This window comes from Malurus melanocephalus, unplaced genomic scaffold (assembly GCF_030028575.1).
Source record: "Malurus melanocephalus ecotype Western Australia unplaced genomic scaffold, MMel_1.1 scaffold_309, whole genome shotgun sequence".
Taxonomy (NCBI): Eukaryota; Metazoa; Chordata; class Aves; order Passeriformes; family Maluridae; genus Malurus; species Malurus melanocephalus.
The window spans coordinates 246,457-267,836 of NW_026623541.1; the positions used below are offsets into that span (position 1 = coordinate 246,457).

General features: G+C 38.1%; 1 protein-coding gene across 1 annotated transcript in view; it reads left to right on the top strand.

Moving 5' to 3' along the window:
- DNAJC13 (DnaJ heat shock protein family (Hsp40) member C13) overlaps positions 1–21,380 on the top strand; it is a 56,534-nt gene that overhangs the window by 20,785 nt on the left and 14,369 nt on the right. The window contains exons 17-41 of the mRNA XM_057377295.1: positions 880–1,001; positions 2,130–2,205; positions 3,085–3,180; positions 3,321–3,464; positions 4,626–4,640; positions 5,135–5,217; positions 6,440–6,593; positions 8,744–8,847; positions 8,926–9,085; positions 10,033–10,095; positions 10,396–10,497; positions 10,646–10,750; positions 11,143–11,345; positions 11,786–11,870; positions 12,342–12,496; positions 13,425–13,470; positions 13,649–13,803; positions 14,403–14,604; positions 15,274–15,389; positions 16,217–16,295; positions 16,854–16,989; positions 18,106–18,290; positions 19,628–19,702; positions 19,896–20,015; positions 21,172–21,351. Of these exons, the coding sequence (XP_057233278.1) occupies positions 880–1,001; positions 2,130–2,205; positions 3,085–3,180; positions 3,321–3,464; positions 4,626–4,640; positions 5,135–5,217; positions 6,440–6,593; positions 8,744–8,847; positions 8,926–9,085; positions 10,033–10,095; positions 10,396–10,497; positions 10,646–10,750; positions 11,143–11,345; positions 11,786–11,870; positions 12,342–12,496; positions 13,425–13,470; positions 13,649–13,803; positions 14,403–14,604; positions 15,274–15,389; positions 16,217–16,295; positions 16,854–16,989; positions 18,106–18,290; positions 19,628–19,702; positions 19,896–20,015; positions 21,172–21,351 (2,961 nt within the window). The remainder of the gene's footprint in view (positions 1–879; positions 1,002–2,129; positions 2,206–3,084; positions 3,181–3,320; positions 3,465–4,625; positions 4,641–5,134; positions 5,218–6,439; positions 6,594–8,743; positions 8,848–8,925; positions 9,086–10,032; positions 10,096–10,395; positions 10,498–10,645; positions 10,751–11,142; positions 11,346–11,785; positions 11,871–12,341; positions 12,497–13,424; positions 13,471–13,648; positions 13,804–14,402; positions 14,605–15,273; positions 15,390–16,216; positions 16,296–16,853; positions 16,990–18,105; positions 18,291–19,627; positions 19,703–19,895; positions 20,016–21,171; positions 21,352–21,380) is intronic.

Genomic DNA, 21,380 nt, shown 5'->3' on the forward strand with positions numbered 1-21,380 from the left:
CCTTGCCAGATGGAATGGGACTGGGACTAGCAAGCAATAGTGTCCCCAARCAAACTAGCAATTTCAGCCTCTGTTCTTGCTTTGGCTTTGTACCACATAATGTATGGACCAAGTCCATACGTCTCAAGGGTTGCTCRTGATTGTTGCAGGGTGACCTTGTTAACTGACTCTTGACACTTCTGTGTTGAAATTCAGGGCTTTAGTTAGTGCTTCATTGTATCACAATGGCTTATATGCATCTGAAATCCATCTAGTACTTTCTTGGAATGGAAGTGAATGAACACTTGAAATAGAGGTTTTCTAAATCTTTAAGTTTCCATTGATGTACCTGATAATGTTAGCTATAAGTTTCTAGTTCGTTTGTTAAAAGTCCTATCACTTGGACTTGGAGAAGTAAAAATGGTGCAAAAGCTTTTCCTTACTTATTTCAATTAATGTATCTTGACTGAGTGACAGTCTTACCCATGTGGCTCTCTGAACTGAACAGCAGCTATTAATCTTAAGTGGTTATGGTTGAAAAAATCAAGCAACAAGCAATTATGTATGGCCACCATTCTTTGTTTAATCCTAATTTACAATTGAAGTGGAAATGGTGCTTGTACTACAGCCTCCTGATCTATGATGGGAGACATGCATCCTGCTTTCTTAGTTTACTGTACTCATAGATGTAACCACCAATTATCTGGTCCATGGCTTTACTACAGCTTTGAGCAGTTGCTGTTGAGAATTTTCACTTAAAACCCATCACACTGTAGCTTCTTGTTTTTGAATATTTGTTGGCATAATTGATGGTCAAGAAGGCCTTGCAACTGTAGACTGAGATAAAAGCAGCTTAACTAAGATTCTTTCTTTAGTAATCATCTTGCCCTGTTTCCAAAGGAAGGAGACAAAGAGATTGCTACCAAAATGCAAGATCTTGCCCTCAGTGAAGGTGCCTTACCTCGTCACTTGCACACTGCTATGTTTACAATAAGCACAGATCAGAGGATGCTTACAAATAGGTATGTCCATATCACTTGATATATYATTTTTTAAAAAATCTAAGTAATGRCCTAGCTAACATTAGGAGCATTGGGAGGTCAGTGAAGAAAAGTTGCAGTTCTTTAGGAGAATATTTTCTTTAGCAGCTGGTATCTTTTAGTAGAGCAAGCTTCAGCTGAGAATGTAGCCACTTAATAAACCCTTGATTATATTTTTGTCAAGGTGGGCTTGGGTCAGGTTTTGATTTTGTTTTTATTTAATGCAGGGAAAGAAAGGGCAAGTAGAATGTCTGTAACTTGTAAAAAGTTTCAGCTCGTACWGTACCACTATATAAAACCTGGTGTGCGCATCTCGGACATCATGCATGCAGTTAGGGTCACCCATCCTATCTGAGAGAGAAGTTTCCTCGCAGAAATTATTCCCTGAATCAACAGTCAGTAGAATTTGTGATCTCTGAGAATATACTGTGGAGGATGAGTGATGATTCAATTATTTCCGCCCAAATACAAGATTAGAGAAGCTTTAGCTGTGCATTCCTGTAGTGCTTAGAGTTGCTAAAGAATGTAGGGACAAGTGGAGCTTGTTGCCACTGTGTGTCATCCAGGAGAGAGCTGGTATGAAACCATCTGTTACACTGGTTCTGTTCGGTGCCACTACTTATGATGTGTTTGTATGCAATGCTTCAGTTCAGTGCAGTAGAATCCTAGTGACAAATGTTGGCAGAAAGCATCAGTTGACACAGAAGGCAGGCTTCTAGAAAGGCCATTAAATGGTATTTAGGACTTCAAGTAGAGCATTTTGCAGTTCTTGATGGCTTCTAGACTCTTCAGCTGTAACTTAAGGTTGGCTGGATAAACTTACACTTGGTTTTTAGATGTTTCTGCTCTATTGCTCAAGTGTTCTTTGAGGTCTAGATCAAAAAGCATGTGCTGCTRCTGTTCCACTAACTTCACTGGAACTTCTTAAAGGCAACACTTTARAGCATGCCAAGCATATCCTTGAACAATGTAGTGCTTTGTGCTCTTACTCACTCAAGAGCATGAAGCTCTTGCTCATCTTCATTTCATCAGCATGATAAGGGTGACAGTTTAGTGGTTTRAAATCTAAACTGCTAACTTGTAGTTTGTTAATTTCAATGACTTTTTCAGGCAATTAAGTAGACATTTGGTTGGCCTCTGGACTGCTGAGAACAAAACTGCTATGAACTTGTTGAAACGTATTTTGGTAAGTAACAATTGAATATGGAGTAGCAACTGTTACTTCCCTTTTTATTTTTCCTTTGATACAAGTAGAAACTGTTACTTTCCTTTTTATTTTTAAAATACTTTGATACAAAACTCAAAAATAAGGTGTCTGACTTTTCTTGATTAAAAGGACAAAAATGTGATAGACATTTAAGCATGTCTCTAATGCTTTTTATGTCAGTGAGAAATGAARGCATTAAGAGTCCTGTCTATGCTTTCATGCCTGGCCTGTTCAACTTTGTTTGCTTGTAACATGGTTAAATTTATATGTTGTCTGATAGAACATATGTTCATCCAATCTTGCAACCTCCTGAATGGTTCTTGCTGAAGTTACTTTAGTGAAATTCATTCAATGAATAGTGTAAGGAATTACTACATCTGGGAAATTACCAGCTTTTGATTTCAAAATAGCAGTTCATTCATTTTGGGCAAAGTAGACTAGCCTGATCTTGGTCACTGTTTTATGGAAAGCTTAGTGAAAAAAGACTRTCTCATCTCTAATGTCACATGTAACATTTAGTCCATATCAGAGGGTATGGATGGATTCTAGTGGTATTCATCCCTCTCAGTATTGCCATGAGATCAACTCTTCTGGCATTCTTTAGGTGCAGTAAGTGCTGCTTAAAGAAACAGGGTGTAGCCAAGAGGTCTGCTGCACTGAAGCTAATAATTTGCCTCTGTTGAGGATGGCAACATTTTACTAATCACAGAAAAAAAATGTTGTMGCTTTACATACTTAGGAATAGAATATAAAATGCAAATTCTGTTTGGAAATCTCTGATATAAATAAATTATTACCTAATGTGATGGTTTCTGTTCATTAGCCACATGTGTTTACAGTATTTTCAAATGTTTTTAGCCACCAGGTTTGCTGGCATACCTTGACAGTGCTGATCCTGTTCCTGAAAAAGATGCTGATAGGATGCATGTTAGAGATAACTTAAAAATTGCAACTGTAAGTAATCGAAGTTGCCTTACCTATTCCATTATGTGGACGTACAGTCTTAGTGACTTTTCTCATACTGACACTTGACTGGTGCATTCACCTGCAGCCAAGATAACCCACAACTGTAACTAATTGGTTTTATTCTGCAGGATCAGTATGGCAAGTTTAATAAAGTGCCAGAATGGCAGAGACTGGCTGGAAAAGCTGCGAAGGAAGTTGAAAAATTTGCCAAAGAGAAGGTGGATCTAGTCTTGATGCACTGGAGAGATCGAATGGGCATAGCTCAGAAAGAGGTAAAAGTATTTGAAACTCTTTGTTATATAACTTGAATAAGTTACAGTTAAGTGTCAGAACACACAGAAAAATAGTAAAGAAGTGTTGTGAGAGTTCTGCTTCCTTTTAGCAAACTCTCTACCTCTTACTATTCTTGGGTTAGAAATGGGTTCCAGGGAGCATGTAAAGCAGGCAAATGGATTCCTTCAGTATGTGTATTAAGCCTTAGCCAGCCTTATTAAACTGGAGTGCAACCTATATGCATTTCTTGTGAAATAATTATACAGGAGAAGAGAAAATATCCTGAAATGTGGCCCAACCACAAAAGAAATTGAATATTCTTTGCATTCAAAATTATGTACTCTATACTAGTGGTATTTTAGTTATGGAACCTGCTTGAAGAATCATAGAATGTCCTGGGTTGGAAGGGACCTTAAACATCATCTACTTCCATTCCCCCACCATGGACAGGGTCACTTGCTTAGGATTCCTTAGAATACCGRTGTCTCAGGGCTTAAATGGCAACGCAAGGCTGTACATAAGGTCACAGTTATGACTGAAGTGATAAGTAACTGTTTTGATCTGATATTATGAGAGCTTAAGCACTACTTGAGTTCTTACTGTTGGTCTTATTTTTCTTTTTGTTTTATTGCTATGTTCTATATGACAAACTCTTTGAATTATGAGGTGTTTCCCTTGGCTTTTTTTGGTATACTGACTAATCTTGTTTTTATGCATTCTGGAAGTGAAACAATCTGTTGTGTATCTAAGGAAGGATGAAAAGCACAATGCAGAGTATTGTATTTATTCTGATGTAGCAATAAGCTTTAATTTAGGAAGACCTTAACTTGTTAAAATCTACCTTAAGTTTCATGTAGACCATGGTGCAGAATTTTGACAATAATATTTATGAAATAATGGTGAGCAAGGTTCAAAACAAGAGAAATAGAGAAGTGTGAATAACAGTGGAAGGTCCAATTACACTTTAAACAGCTTGTCTAGATACTGAGTTAAAGAATAATTTTTCTATGTGGAGTTCTGAGCTGTGTCATTTCACAGTAAATGTGTGAAGTGTAGCTTAAAAAATGTAGCAACTTTGGTGTTACCACTTTAAGTTGCCTCAGTGACTGTGGAGTGTTAAATGTATTTTTCTTTTTCTTCCAATTTTTCATCACAATCAGGACAGAAACAATATGGTGAGTCTGTATATCTCTACCACTTGTGTGGACTCTGTTGCTCAGATTTCTGCTTGCATGTGATACCTCATGTAGATTATAACACTGATTTCATACTTTATCAAAATAGGGAATCTTTCAGTGACCAAGTTAGGCTTGCGTTTTATTTTTGTGACTTCCTCTGGTTCTTTCCTTTCAAGAGCAAAATGTTCTTCATGTGGTTTTCGCCTCCATCAGCTTTGGAGCTGATGAGTGCTTATGGTGATGGGAACTAAGCTTTTCCCAGGGACCGCCTGCTTCTAAATGAATGATTTGTCAAACAGCTGAAAGTTTCTCTGGCATGATTTAACTTGGTGTAAATAACACTTGTGAAAGTCTGTTGCTGCTACTCACTAGAAAAGGAGATGTTATTAATGAGGCTTAACTTAGTGTGACTTTTGAAGGAGTGTAAACAACAGCTTTTTATTTTAAGAGTATTTGCTCCTACTAACTTGTGAAAATTGGTTCTTTTGCAGAACATTATGCAAAAACCAGTGATATTAAGGAAACGACGCCAAAGAATAAAAATAGAAGCAAATTGGGATCTCTTCTATTACAGGTGAAAATACTTAAGTTAATATGGTGTTCTCAGCTACAASTTATTACCTGGCTGGATATTTTCATTAACAGCTACTGAGTTGCTGTGCCTTTCCTAATTTCTGCATTCCTTGAAACAGTGCAAATATTTTGTTATAGCTACTTATTAAAAGTCCCCTAAGCTGTGCTAAAAGATTTCACTTGTGTTGAGGAAAGGCAGAATTTAGAAAGTTTCTGAAATACTATCGAACTATGTAATTTTTTTCCCTTGAACCAAAAGGAAGAGTAAATAACAAACTGCAAGTGTAAATCTGCATGATATTGAAGGCCAAATGAAATAGCACTGGGAAGCATTGTAGTTTGTTGGTGCATCAACCTGTAAGCTACTCAAGATGTTGCAACTTGAACTGGAGCTAACATGAGCTGATAGGAGGGCAAGAAAAAGCACATGGATACTGCATTTTAAATAGTGCCACAGGTCCTAGGTGCAGCTTGCTTACCTCTGAGTTCTTGCAGCTGTCAAAATTTACAAKGAAGGGGCTTCCATCTGAAAAACTTATATCACTTTGGCTAGGGCCCTTGTGTTAAGTGGACTRATAAAGCTTGGCTTGTTTAACAAACTGTGTAAGCAGGATTGGGGAAATTTCATAAACTTAACTGCTTGATTCAGAGCTTGATGTTTCTGTATGTCAGAYACACTGTTTCATGAGAGAAAGATTCGCTCCTAAGCCTTGAGTATTGAGCGCTGTTCTCAGTCTTTGAATCCAAAGACTGTGGTGGTAACTGCTACTAAAGAATGTCCACAGATATTTTGTTTTTTGTCAGTTTTTTGACACGTAMGACATCAACTTCTATTTTACTGCATGAGCTTCTTTGTTTTGTGGGTGGTGGTGGTTTAAAACAGCTGGTATGCTCATGTGTGCTTCTCTGAATTATTGTTCATTTGTAGCCCTCACTGGCTGACAGTGAATAGCTTGCATGTCTCCTGGTCATCAGCTACATGCAGATGACAAACTGAGCCCAGAGGGGTGACACAGATGTGCTTTAGTCTAGGCTGGCCTCCATGGCTATGAGAACAGTATACAAGTGAACAGCTGTAATTACTGTAGCAAACTGGTGACTGCTGCTCTATGCCTTCTAATTAATGTCCATTAATGCTAGTGATCTCCCTTAGCTTGCCAGCTGAGTCTTGTCTGCTTTTCAGGTAATGTTTTGAGGCATTTAAACTGTACCTTCTTTCATAGATTTGTTCAGGATCATGCTAGATCAAACTTGATTTGGAACTTCAAAACACGGGAAGAACTGAGAGATACTCTTGAGTCTGAGATGAGAGCATTTAATATTGACAGAGAACTTGGTAGTGCTAATGTGATCTCATGGAACCATCAGGAGTTCGAGGTAAATGACCTACTTAGTGAAAGTGATATTATAGGACAAACTACATCTGTGAAATATGACTGCTTGAAAGTGTCACTTCTATCTCTAATTCCACGAGTGAATCTTGYGTTGATGATCCCTGACTGCAAGCTAGAATTCTTTTGGGGTTATGGTTTAAACAGCTAAGGCTCGAATCAGTGAACCGGTACTAGTGTCCAGTGTCACTGTCCAAAACAGAAACCTCATTAACCTGACAAGTTACACTGCAGAGAGGAAACCTTTATCAGAACCCATAGTGTATTATTGTATTAAGACACGAGTTGGTCCTTACATTGTTGTTCAGATAAGTCATACTTGTTTCTGAGTGTGTTCTATCAGATTTGTTTTGGGTAGTGTCAGAAGTCAATTCTTCCCGATAGCAAGTTTCTTGTCTTTATTTACTGCATGTTTCAGTAAGCCTGTGTCTGTTAAATACTTGGTTGACAAATCATGGATAGATTATGGGGCTAAAACCATGCTGCATTTTAAATTATAGATGAAGGGCACTGTCATCCCATTATGGGAACAGCAGTACCTAAAGTAAAAAACTTYTGTGCATCTGCAAAGCCATCAGTATAGTCCTGACTGGCTTTCTCAAAACATCTTGCACGATATTTTCAAGTAATGTGCTAATAAACACTTCCTCTACTGTTCTCTTATCTCCACTATTGTGGTTCCACATGGTTTTAATTAATGTGTAATGCTTAAGCAAAACAAGGCCATGCTTGAATTCAACTGTAAGACATTYCTTAGATATTCTCATTGCCATCCTTGTTAGAATACAGCTTCTGAGTGAAATTCAAGCTGAGAACTATTAGTATTAGAATGAGAATAAACTTGATTTTGGGAATTTCTCAGCTGACTACTGCAAATCAGGAAGAACTGTGAGATATTAGGCTAATGCTKTATAAGAGAACTATTTTATGTATGCAATTTATTCCTATCATACAACTACAAGTTGTTTCTTACCTTGATGCAGTAAATAGCTAGGTCTGGGTTTAGATTGGTATTTCTTGTGCTGTCATTTGTCTTTCAAAGTTTCCTTCGGGTATTGGTCAGGCACAGGACTTCTAGATGTCACAGTATCCCAACTTTTTAGCAGTGTAAACTGGAACAGAATCAAAAGACAGATGTGAAAGTTAGTAATACAGACTTTCCCCCATGTACTCTGTGCTCCTATGTGGCCTATGCTGCTGAAATGTGTCTGTAGCATTCTTGTAGCTGCAACCCAAGATACTTTGGATTGGATTGAGCAATGCTGTCTCATAGATTTGCTTTAAAATATTTTTAATTAATTCATTATTGGACTATGCTGTAAGTATTCAAACTACCTAGTGTGGCAAGGACTTTTCTGTGAACTGTGGAACCTGTTGCTTTGCCAAGGGGGGATGGTGGCTTGAGACTGCTCTGAAACCATACCAGTTAGTGGGATGTTTTTGTGTCAAATGCTGTGATCAAATCTGTAGATAACTTTATGTGGCCTYATGACAGTAATCTGCAAACTATAGGTAAGGAAAACTGCTGTGAAGTGTGGCTTTTGTTGTGTGTGAGAGGTACCTCTAATTGAAGTGCTTGTTACCACTGAGCATTGGGGCATATTGTTAAATGTAGCTGCTCTGAAGTTAATGATGGCTCTTATTGTGCAATTTTACTTCAGCTTCTTGTTTTGTATACTGATGCCTCCCGGCCTTTATTGTCCAGCACAATAGCAAGTCTAACTAGTAATTAGGTCATGGTTGTGTTTCATACTTGTAGTAACATTAAGTGAAATACCTTACAATGAAATAAGTACTTATTAAAACTTGAGTCATTGAATGCATCAAGTACTATCCAAGTGAGGTAAGAAAACCAGCTGATATTAGAAATAAGTTACTTAAAGGCTGGAAACTTGGATTTCAGGAAGATGAACACAAAGATTTCTTTGTTTTAGGGGGGCAGCAATAGCCAGTTGCTTATATATTGTATGTGTGTGTTTTTTTAACAGAAAATCTGAAGATTTCAGTTTTCCTCAGACTTAGGAGAGTTTGCTAACCYTTTGGAATTTTTTAGATGCAGTTCCGTATTGTTATATAAGTAAAAACAGATGAAGGAGAAACAATATGTTTTGTTAAGTATGGTGTTCTGTGTTTCAGGTAAAATATGAGTGCCTTTCTGAGGAAATAAAAATAGGGGATTATTATCTAAGATTGCTGCTGGAAGAAGATGAAACTGAAGAGAGTGGAGCAATCAAAAGATCGTGAGACATTATTAAAATCTTATCTCCTTCCTAGGGTCTGTGCTTGTCTTCTTTACTAAAATTTCATTTCTTTTTTAGATACGAGTTCTTCAATGAACTCTACCATCGTTTCTTGCTTACCCCGAAAGTGAATATGAAATGCTTATGTCTGCAAGCATTGGCCATTGTTTATGGAAGGTGTCATGAAGAAATAGGACCATTTTCTGATACTAAGTACATTGTTGGAATGCTAGAAAGGGTAAGAATTATTTTAWATTACTGGATATAGTAGTTAACATACTGCTAGTTCAACAAATGTTCAGATCCTTCAAGTTACTGTGATACTCAAGTTTTGGGTTTATAGAATGTGATTACATTTTTCCATGCTGTCAACAGCTGTTCTTAGTATCTCCCTTCGTTTCAGTTTAAAGTTTAACTAAAAAAACTGCTGATAATAGAGATATTTCAAACTGGTCTCTCCAATGCCAAGAAAATGCAGATGCAACTTTGGCTTGGTTTTGAAAAATACAGAAGATTTATAAGAGAAGAACCTTGTTCTATATCACATTATTTCWCAGTACTGACTTTGAGTAGTAGCCCCAGACCTAATGAAATGGTAGCTTTAGATGAACACATATGGTGGATTAGATTTTTTGTGGTCGCTGCCGTACCTATTAAGTGTGTGTTATGTCTGACAACTGATTCAGTGTGCAAAAATACATTTCCATGCAGTCTGAAGGAGGAGTTCTTTCCTTGCATCAGCATGGGATTTGGATAAGGCTGTGACAAGGGAAACTGAACTAGTGTAGTCCTTTGTTATTTTGCCTTGAGCCTTGATAGTCTCACCAGGGATGTAATATCAAAGACTGTGTCTGTCTACTGGCTAAAAGGATTCTCTCTTTCTCATGTATTTGCTTTAACCGGTTCACTAGGAATCAAAACACAGTCCTGTTAGAGGAGTAAACTTAGGAGAATAGTGGGTGTGATCCAGGGTAACAACATGGTGGGMGGGCAAACCAAAGCCTTTATTCCTTAGTGGCAGAAAATGACATTTATTAGCTGTGCATGAAACACTTAATAGTTAGCAGTTTTATCCTGGGCTTGAAAAAATAATATGGGGCTTTTCATGTGCAGCTGTGTTGACTTTTGAAGGGAATTTCTAGTATGTGCTATGAAATACTAACTTGTTATTTGCTGCTGCAACAGTGCACTGACAGGCTTGAGCGAGACAGATTGATCCTGTTTCTCAACAAACTGATCCTCAATAAGGTAAGGTGGACACATGCACTTATCAGTCTTTTGACTGTATAAAGTAGTCTGAACTTGTCTTTCAGGGTTAACTTGAGCAAAAGTTCAAGTATTGAGGAAGTGCTAGAACAATGTTTAAAACAGCTATCTGGAATGTGATAGCTGTTTTTTACTGGTGAAAAAGCAGAAGAAAATGTGTAGATGTGATTGTACCATTCTAGTCACTTTAGAAAATGATTTCAATTTTCTTCTTTTTACTTGAATAAAACTGTTCAGTGCTTAATACTTATCTAGAAAATACTTTGGTAACTCTGTTAACAGAAAAATGTGAAGGACCTTATGGATTCAAATGGTATCAGAATCCTTGTAGATCTTCTTACTCTGGCACATCTTCATACAAGCAGAGCTACAGTCCCTTTGCAGGTATATAACCTTTGTTCTTGCTAATCATGTATTCCTCTTCTAAAGGGATAATTCTTTGCAAAAAAATCAATGTACATTCACGTTTCCTGTAGAAATGTGATATTTGCATGGTGAAGCTAAAGCTATTCTTGTAAATGTCAACTTTTAGAGCAACGTGATTGAGGCAGCACCTGATGCAAAGAGGGAGAGTGAGAAAGAATGGTACTTCGGCAATGCTGACAAAGAAAGGAGTGGCCCTTACAGCTTTCACGAGGTACCTGCCAGCTTCAAATCTAAAACTGACAAATTATTTCTGTCATGGTGATTGGGTGTGTTTAAAACAGTGAAAGGGACCATAAACAATGCTTAAGAATGTTCTTCAAGTAACTCTTGAAGGATTAAAGCTATATAAAAGACTTGAYGTTGTGCCAAGAACCACAGCCTTTTTGGTAAGACTGCCTACCCCTTCATGCCCCGGTTAGTTGCAACATAATGTGACACCTTTTACTTCATGATTCTGTGAGAGAGTTATAAACATACTGAAATTTCATGCAACTATAATAGTTTTCCATACAGCGGTTTAAAGCTTGTCATAAGTGTGAGTGTTAGGAGCAAAGCTGGCCCTGAATACTGAACCAACTAAATTAATCTCTAATCTTGTAATAGATGCAGGAACTGTGGAACAGTGGAAAGGTGACTTCAAAAACTCGYTGCTGGGCTCAAGGAATGGATGGCTGGCGACCATTACAGGTCATCCCTCAGCTGAAGTGGTGCCTGCTTGCCAGTGGCCAGCCTGTGTTGAATGAGACTGACCTTGCCACACTTGTCCTCAACATGCTCATCACCATGTGTGGATATTTTCCCAGCAGGTAAACAGTGATTTTCAGCAGGAGGGGTTAACTTCATCTGGTGGTTACATTAATTCATAAATTCTGTCTTAAGGCTTTTCTTAGAAAGTAGTACATTAAGGAACTCTATTAAAGAGCCTTTTAATGCTAGTAATTAATTCAGCGGCAAATAGTTTGTTAATGAGACAATACTAATATTGTGAAAGGGACTGCAAGAATGAATGCACAAGCTGTGTGCATTTCTAATGCTATAGACAGGCTCTTGTTTAACTTAAACAAAGCTGCTTTAATGCAGAGCACTAAACCACACTGACCAAGTCTAACAACAAACTTTGAAGTTAACAAAAAAAGTCAAGGAATATGGTCTCAGAAGTCTGATACTTCTGCTTAATAAAATAGTTCATTTCTTGAAAGAGAAAAGGCACATGTGTGCTTACTGCTGTWTTACTTATTTTTTTTAGGGATCAAGATAATGCTATCATAAGACCTCTGCCTAGAGTGAAAAGGCTGTTGTCAGATAGTACTTGCCTTCCACATATCACTCAGGTAAGTAGCTCTTAAAAAATATACCTAAATGAGTGGAAGTTTGACTTCCCTACAGTCTTCGCCATGTGAGTACTTAAAGTGGGGCAAGCACATCAAAGAACAGCTGTAACATTGTGCAGATCTCTGAACAAGCAGTTTTTAATTTCACTGGGTGTTGCTGCAAATTTAATGCTATTTCAGCCAATATCTCATAAAGAAATATTTCCATCCATGGAGAYGCTGAAAAGTCACCTGGACATGGTCCTTATAAACCAGGTTTAGAAGACYATGCTTTTAGCAGAGGGGTTTTACATGATGATCTCCAGAGGTCCCTTTCAACTTGAAATATTTGTTGATTGACACCTGCTGTTTTTAACTGAAATTCCTGTAAGTTTACTAGGATGTCCCCATACTGAATCAGTTAAAACTTTAGTTTTGGCTAGGTAGTTGGTACTACTTGCAGCTAATGTAAATGGTTGTGTTTGATTTCAGCTATTACTGACTTTTGATCCTATCCTTGTGGAAAAAGTCGCTGTATTGCTCTCTCATGTCATGCAAGACAACCCTCAGTTACCTCGTTTTTATCTGAGTGGAGTATTCTTCTTCATCATGATGTACACAGGTTCCAATGTGCTTCCTATTGCAAGGTGAGGAAAAAGAACGGCCAAAAGTATCTCTTGACCAGTCATGCTCAGGACTGCTGCTCTACATCTCTGCACACTGGGGAATGTGGCTTGCTAGAACCAACATGAGATTCTTCTAGAAGAATTGCCTCCACGTGATCTAGTCAGTCACTAAATTGCTTGTGATCCTTCCAGGGATGGAATGAGAGCCTGTCTGATGATGCAGCTCTAGCTCTAGGCAGCTGGGCATGCCTTATTGTAGATTAATAAATTATTATAAGTATTAAGGAGCTGTTATGCAGGCTACGTATGTGCTAATGTAGCTTTTGATAGTAGGCAGCTTGGAAGGGGCTGGAAGAATCTAACAGCATCTTTCAATATTGAAGCCTAGAACACTTAAATCAGTCTGTTCTGCTTCATAGATGCACTGCACATGCAAGTGGCTGTTATAGTTCATTCCAGGACTTTTTCTCTAAATGCAATAGTTCGTGAAAAGCTCTCCTACAATACCAGTTAAGTCTCTTGTACAGTGAAATGCATTGGGAAATGATTACATGGTTCTATGATGACTCTGATGTAACAGAACTGTTAGCAGTTAGTCTAAAGTCATCTTGTTTCATTGCTACACTGGTGATCCAACAGTGCAGAGAGGTTTGTAGGGAAAGGTCTGTGTCTCTGTCAGCATCTCTTGTGTGTGGAAATAACAAGCTTTCAGGAGCAGCTGAAACAGTTAATGTAAGGCAGCACTTATTTATAATGTGAGAGTGCTTAGCTTGGTGAGGTTCCCAAGGATTCAATGGACTTTGTACAGATATTCGTACAACTGTTGCTGTTACTCTTTTACCTCAGAGTGACTGTATAATACCTGCCAGCTGGACTATGTTGGTCTGCTTACTATTCAAGGGTACCTGAGTATCAATCAAAAAGAAAATAACTGCTCTTTCTCTTCTAGGTTTTTGAAATACACACATACAAAACAAGCATTCAAATCTGAAGAAGTGAGTAAATTGCAAAAGTAATGATCTCTGTTTCCAAATAGTTTTGCAGACTACTTGTAGTTGTTTTAACTAGAATTTAAGAACTATACGGGAAAAGGGGGAGAGTTTTTAGGTCTCAAATTAATTAGCAAGACAAAATTCAATTACCTTTGAGATGACCATATGATCTTTTCTGTAGACAAAAAGTCAAGATATAGTTCAAAGAAGTATACTTGGACATATTCTTCCTGAAGCTATGGTGTGTTATTTAGAAAACTATGAACCAGAAAAATTTTCTGAGATATTCCTTGGAGAATTTGACACTCCGGAAGCAATTTGGAGCAATGAAATGAGGTAACTSTTTTCTGTCAATGGGACAAAATGGATCTGAGCTACAGGTTATGTTGAAGAAGTATTTAATATTCTTAAAGAAACCTGAAAATACCAGGATTCTATGGCTTCCTTTGTTTGCCTTCTGCAAGGGCAGTGTCATCCTGCATTGCCCTCTCCTTCAATTAAAAATAACCAGGGCAAGGGAGAGCAGAATTGGGAGTGGGAAGTGGGGTATTTCCCTGAACATCTTGATTAAGTTACTTTTGTGAATGGAGACTTGACTATGCATGTGTAGTGCTTTATACTTACTCACTTACATGTACTTCTTTATTACTAGCACCCTCGTCTGAGATACACCTCTCTAGTTTCCAATATATTGGAATGGTAGGGTCTTCCAGAAAATGAAGTTGTCTTGAGAAAAGCAAAATGTTGCTTTAAATTGTTTTTAATAAACTGATTTTCATGGTATTTAAATATCCCTGTAACAGAATAGACAGAATCCTTCTGAAATGTGGGAAACTTCTAAGGAAAACGTATTCAGAAGAAATCACTGAACACACACAGTGAGTGAGGATTGAGGACTGTTGTGCAACTGTTAAACTGAACTTTGTAACTTTYAGGCGTCTTATGATAGAGAAGATTGCTGCTCATCTTGCTGACTTCACCCCTCGTCTTCAAAGCAATACAAGAGCACTYTACCAATACTGTCCCATTCCAGTTATCAACTATCCACAACTGGAAAATGAGCTGTTCTGTAATATTTATTACCTCAAGCATCTTTGTGATACACTCAGATTTCCAGACTGGCCAATTAAAGATCCAGTAAGTAAGAAGTATTTTACGATTTGTTTAGTTCTTGATCTTTCAGTCCTAAAAGTGGGATTTGTAATAAATATTAAAGAAATCAAATGCTAGGTTTGTTGCAAGTAACTGCTTTATTCTGAATTTTTGGTCCATGTGGAAATACATTTAAACCCTACTTTATCTTGAAGCAGCATAGTGTTCTTTCCAACCCCATAAATATATCCTTCTTGTGGTGACTACTTAAATAGCAAAATTATGTATCCAAGAAACTTCAGAGAATGTTTCAGTGAACCTAATTTGGGAAGGGGCAATGGGAATCATGACTTTGAGGTTCTTATTTGTCCATACTGCACAAGAAACCAAGCTAGCATGTCAGTACATTAACTGAAGTGATGAGATTTTTTTGGCACAAGTCTATGGACTAGCTGTGTCTAAGCAGCTTTATTTATTCATGCACATTTGCAGKTTTTTTTGCAGTACACATCTTGATACATCTTATTTAAGTGATTTTCCATCTTCTAATTTTACTTCTAATTTTACTTACTAATTTWACTTTTAGTCATTTTAATACTAAGGTGCTTTTATCTTGAATGGAAYACAGGATTCATGAATAAGACAGCATTTTATTAGAAGTTATGTGTGCTGTTGTCAGCATAAATGAAACACTAATAAATTGTAATTATTTAGATTAAATTGTTGAAAGATACCCTAGAAGCTTGGAAGAAGGAGGTGGAAAAGAAGCCACCCACCATGTCAATAGATGATGCATATGAAGTTCTTAACCTACCCAGAGGACAAGGCCAGTAAGTTGTTTTCAGGATTTAAACTTGTATAACTACTTTTATATAAACTCCATGCACTGAACAAATTGAAGTTCCTTTTCTCAGTAYTTGGAATTGGTTAGTGGTACCAGGTCAGTCATGTGTAGCATCTTCTTTCACAGTGGAAGATGGCTTTGCTAGAAAGAAACAAAGCTTGGAAATACAATTCTGGTGTTTGAGAGTAATTGTAAAAATGTTTAGATAAGCTGAAAATGGCRAAAAAAATGCTTTGAGCTCTTCTGTTTTAAAGGACAAGCTTTAGACTCAACATAATGAGCAAAGAATAGGCAGAATTTGAATATGTTCAAAGTGGAGCTTTCTTCTCTAATCATTCTTTTCCCTCACACATATTGCCWTTTTTCTTGGTGATTATGTCCTTAGAATTTTTTGCTCCTGTCTTGCCACTGGTTTCTGACTTGAGGTCTCTAGAAGAGAACCAACAACACTTTGTATTTATCATTCAAGAACAGTGCGCTTACTGCAAACCATCACTTGTAGCTCATTTAGAGTCTTCATTTTAAATATTCAGGGACTTTGAGCACCTTCTGGTAGTATATTAGGTACAAGACATGTATTTAAAATACTTTAATTTCTATAATTTCTTTCTATTCTGTGGCCACATGATTACCCCCCATTCAGTGTAAGATGATGAAGCAGGGTTTTCAGATGGAAATAGTTTTACAGCTTTTTGGTTTTCACTCAGTTGCAGGTACTGTTAGTGTTGTTGTCAGAACCCAGGCTGGTTTTGCTGTGGTTGTTTTTGATTTTTTTGTTACTCAGTGTGATTAATGCAACTTGTTTTATTGTAGAAATGATGAAAGCAARATCAGGAAAGCTTATTTCAGGCTGGCTCAAAAATACCATCCAGACAAGAATCCAGAAGGCAGGGTATGTACAGTGCAAATTTATGGTATTGATAAAATGGGGACAAATTCAGCTATGTACGTGTATGCACACTTAAGTTTTCTTTCTTCCTTTTAAAAGCTATGCCCTGGTGAATACTAAAATACAGATTAATGCTACAGATGATTAATTTAAGAAATTACATTCAAGGATTTAGGATTTCTACAATAAACTTATGTTTTCAGATCAGACTCACATCTCAGAATTGATCTTGTTTAGAGAGTTACACAGGACCTAAACAAGGTATTTGTTCCCTTTCAGGGGCTAACTGCTTCCTCTGTCCATTCTCACAATCCAGCTGTACTTACTGCTTTTGTCATAGCATGATTGACTTAGTTTAAATCTTTTGCCTAGGGCAGAGTTCAGGAGACAAAACGAATCTATGAACCAGTGTTATTTGCAGTATTTTCTGAAGTGCAGTGAGGCAGCAAAACTAGTGCTGTTGCTAACAACCTGAAATGCTTYATTTTACCTGCATTTAAAGTGGTGCTTGGGTAATTTAGAGGGTTCTTAACTCTTGTGACTATTCCTCTCTATTTGCAGGATATGTTTGAAAAAGTTAATAAAGCATATGAATTTCTATGCACAAAGTCTGCCAAGGTGATAGATGGGCCGGATCCAGAAAACATAATTTTGATCTTGAAAACTCAAAGCATTCTCTTCAATAGGCATAAGGAAGGTAAGCATGCTGCCTTCAGAGCAGTGTTTTATATCTATTTAGTGGTCACTTTGGTCAGCTTTATTCTTCTCTGTTCTTGAGTCTGTGCTCATTGATCTGATTTCTGTCTTACCACAGCATTAAATAGGTATAGTACAGGGCTTCCAAACAGGACTTTTTCTTCCATTAAATGTATTAATCTGCAATAAAACTTAATTTAAAACAGCATGAATAGTTCTTTGCAGTTCTCTGCTCTAGTACTAACCAATTTGAATCTTCCTTCATAAGGAGAATTCTGTCTAGGCAGAAAAATCCTCACTCGTAATCAGTCACCATGAGATTGCACTCATCTGGTTATAAATAATGACACATTCTTGCAGAAATTCTGAGCAGTRTTAGAGCCCTCTGGGAAGTGTGCTGCAACATAACCTATCTCATTGCTCAGCTGGGGAAGTGGGATAGATAGAGAGAGCACCCCAGCACTTGGCTGCAGCTACAGTCCCAGGCTGGCAGCTTCTGCTCTGTCCAAGTCTTGCAGAGCCAACAGTGTTTGGCTGCATAAATGTTACATTATAATGGTAAACTAAGAACTAAGACCTAGTTCTGTCAGTTGTGGTGGGGCAAGGATGCCATTGGCATAGACTTTTAATGGCTTGGCTTGCAGTTGGCTCCATATGAAAATGAAATTATTCTTTAGCACTGCTGAACTCTACAGGAATGAAAGTACAGTTTAAATTTTAAAAATTGTTGTGTCAAACTGGTCAAGGTCCTTACAGGCTTATTGTTAGTTAATCCTGGCCTAAGACACAGACAAAGCTATACTTAACATTTCTCTGCAGAGAGACAAGCATCTTTGGGAAAGCTTTGAGTTTGGGGGCTTACTGAGCTGGATCAATAGTCTTTTCGATCTTAAATAGATTCTTTCTGTGAAGCTCTGTTAGCTTCTAGCRTGAATGGATCTATGTGATGAGTCAGATTGTGTAACCTGCTCAGTCTTGCTCCAGATTTACTAGCTGTTGGCTTTCTTTGACTCCTAGTCCTTATGTATCTGATGTACCTTCTACAGATAATTTTGTGGTGGCTTTAATTGCTTAGACTCTGCATATGCATAAACTTGGACATTTTTTCCTCTTTCAGATTTGAAACCTTACAAGTATGCAGGCTATCCTATGCTGATAAAGACCATTACCATTGAAACATCCGATGACCTTTTGTTTTCCAAAGAATCTCCTTTGTTGCCTGCTGCTACAGAACTTGCTTTTCATACTGTCAGTTGTTCAGCATTAAATGCAGAAGAACTGAGGAGAGAGAGTGGAATTGAGGTAAATGCAAGGAAATGTTGAAAAGCAATTTTTTTTTTTTTGGCTAATACTTCCATAGCTAGAAATCTTACATCCTTAATGCATATGACATCAGATGCAATTGATAATCACTTTTGGTCTTAAGACACCTGCTTTCTGTTGAACTGTGGATAAGCAAGCTATATATGAAGTTTCTCTACTCCTTTACAAAACTCTGCTGAGAAATGCTGTGTTTTGTGTTAAAGAATAGATCAGTGTGAACAAGTCACTTGAGCAGAAGGACTTTTCATTGTACATGTTACAGTATTAGAACCATTTAGGCTGGTAAAGATTAGGCTTGAAGATTGAGTCTGACTGTTAATCCCAATATTGGCAAGTCCCGCTAAATCACCTCTGCATGTTTTTTTAAATACCTTCAGGGATGATAAATCAGCCACTTCCCTGGGCAGCCTGTCCCTGGCACAATTTGAGGCTGTTTCCACTTGTCCTGTCTCTTGGTCACTGGGAGAAGAGACCAATCCCTGCCTAATTACAGCCTCCTTTCAGGCAGTTATAGAGAGTGATATGGTCACCCCTGAGCCTCCTTTCCTCTGGGCTAAACAACGCAAGTTTCCTCAGCTGCTCTTTACTAGATTTGTACTCCAGACCCTCCCCAGCTCTGTTGCCCTTCTCTGGACATGCTCCAGCACCTCAGTGCCCTTCTCTGGACATGCTCCAGCACCTCAGTGTCATTCTTGTAGGGAAGGACCCAAAACCGAATACAGGATTTGATATGCAGGCTCAGCAGTGCTGAGCACAGGGGGACAATCACTGCCCTGGTCCTGCTGGCCATATTGTTGCTGATACAGGCCAGGATGCCATTGTCTTTCTTGGCCGCCTGGGCTTATGTTCAGTGGTTGTTGACCAACACCCCCAGGTCCTTTTCTGCCCAGGAGCCTTCCAGACATTGCCTGCAGCCTGTAGTGCTGCCAGAGGTTGTTGTGACCTGAGAGCAGGACCTGGCACTTCAACTTGTCGAACGTCATAGAGTCAGGCTCAGCCCATTGAACCGGCCTGTCCAGATCCCTGTGTAGAGCCTTCTTACCCTCCGGCAGATCAACACTCCCACACACCTTAGTGTCATCTGAGCACTGAGGTATTAGCTCACATGTGAGAAGGCTGTCAACTCTTTAAGCATCAAAGGTTATTACCAGCACTCGCAAGGAGTTTTGTGCTACAAACCATTTGAGCAGGCTGCAGATTTTTGTCAAATGTTTCACTTTGGCCATTAAAAATGACTTTTACTATCTCGTGTTTTGTTTGAGAATCTTTATCTGTTTTTGTTGTGACTGAACTTGTGTATCATCTGATCCTCACAGGTATTGCAAGAAGCATTTAGTCGTTGTGTAGCAGTCTTGACTCGTTCTAGCAAGCCTGATGATATGTCTGTACAGGTAAGTAGCTGAGTGTATTGTCTTCTCAGAAGACTACATGGTGTATGTATATGTGTAATATGATAATAAATACAAATGTGTTTATATGGAATATAAATACTGATATAAATTTTAATATTTTATATATTAAAAATACAATTGTAAACATGCATTTTTCCTTCACTTGGAACCAATAAAATAGTGTATTTTTTAGGTATGTGGATACATCAGTAAGTGTTACAGTGTAGCAGCTCAATTTGAGGAATGCAGAGAGAAGATTACAGAAATGCCTAACATAATTAAGGACCTCTGTAGACTACTGTATTATGGCAAGGTGAGTGTTCCTTTTCTTTGTCTAAATGGATGTTTAACTGTTAAATGTTCAAGTGAATGTTCTGCTTTTAGGGCAGATAAGACAATCATAGAGCAATATAATGGTTTGGGTTGGAAAAGACCTTAAATTCATCTAATTCCAAATAGCCTGCCAGGGCAGGGACACCTTTCACTAGACCAAGTTACCYAGAGCCCCATCCAACCTTGCCTTGAAGACTTCCAGGAGTGGGGCATCCACAGCTTCTCTGGGCAACATCTTTCATAGCCTCACCATCCTCACAGTGAAGAATTTCTTCCTAGTGTCTGATCTATACTGACTCTTTCTGTTTGAAGGTTTTTCCCCTTGTCATGTCACTCCATGCCCTTGTAMACAGTCYTTTTATGTAGGCTCCCTTCAGGTACTGGAAGGCCACAATTAGGCCACTTAGAAGCCTTCTCCTTTACAGGATGAACAAACCCAATTCTCTCAGCTTTTCATCATCTCTGCAGTGACCCTTCTGTAAGATCCYGGCCAGTCATGAGATACAGAACTCWACTGCCTTGTTTCAACACTTGTTTTTTAATCCATTTAGTAGACTTAAACTGCAGCTACTCTAAAGATTCCTCAACTTTGCCGTTTAACTGAATTGTGTGGAAAATTGGCTTACTSTACTAAATCAGGAGATAAAAGTATTGCAACTGGATCTTACATAAGCAGATGGACTCTTACATCAGCATAGACTATGGGAACAGTATTCAAGAAGTTTTCTTGCCATTTAACTCTTTTGAACTTGCTTCATGTTATATAAATGTTGAATTTTGTCAGAAATTAAAAAAGAAAAGCTTGTCTTGAACATTTCATGTGAAGTACATGGAAATAGGACACTAAACCCAGATTGTAATAATTGACTGTATCTGTTTGTGTGTTCTTTAGTTCCTGCAGGACACATGTATTACCATAGAAAATTCACCTGGGAGTCTTTGCCACAGTTTTGAATAGTTTCTCTGTCAGTTCATCAATGCTTCTTCTAATCATATGTCTACTTCATTTTTTATCTCTGGGCTGCATAGATAGTGCTGCAGRATTAGCAAGTTCTGGTTTTAAATCTTGAGTAAGGAAACCAAGTTGGCATTCTTTGGTTACAGGTACTAAGGCAAACTTCGTTTTTCTCCCTCAGACCATACCACGAGTAGCTGCTTTAGGAGTAGAGTGTGTTAGCTCCTTTGCCTTAGATTACTGGCTACAAACACACTTGTTCCAAGCTGGAGTTCTCTGGTACTTACTGGGTTACCTCTTCAACTATGACTATACGCTGGAGGAGAGCGGAATTCAGAAAAGTGAAGATTCAAACCACCAGGTAATGTTACCAAGGTGCTTTCTACARCC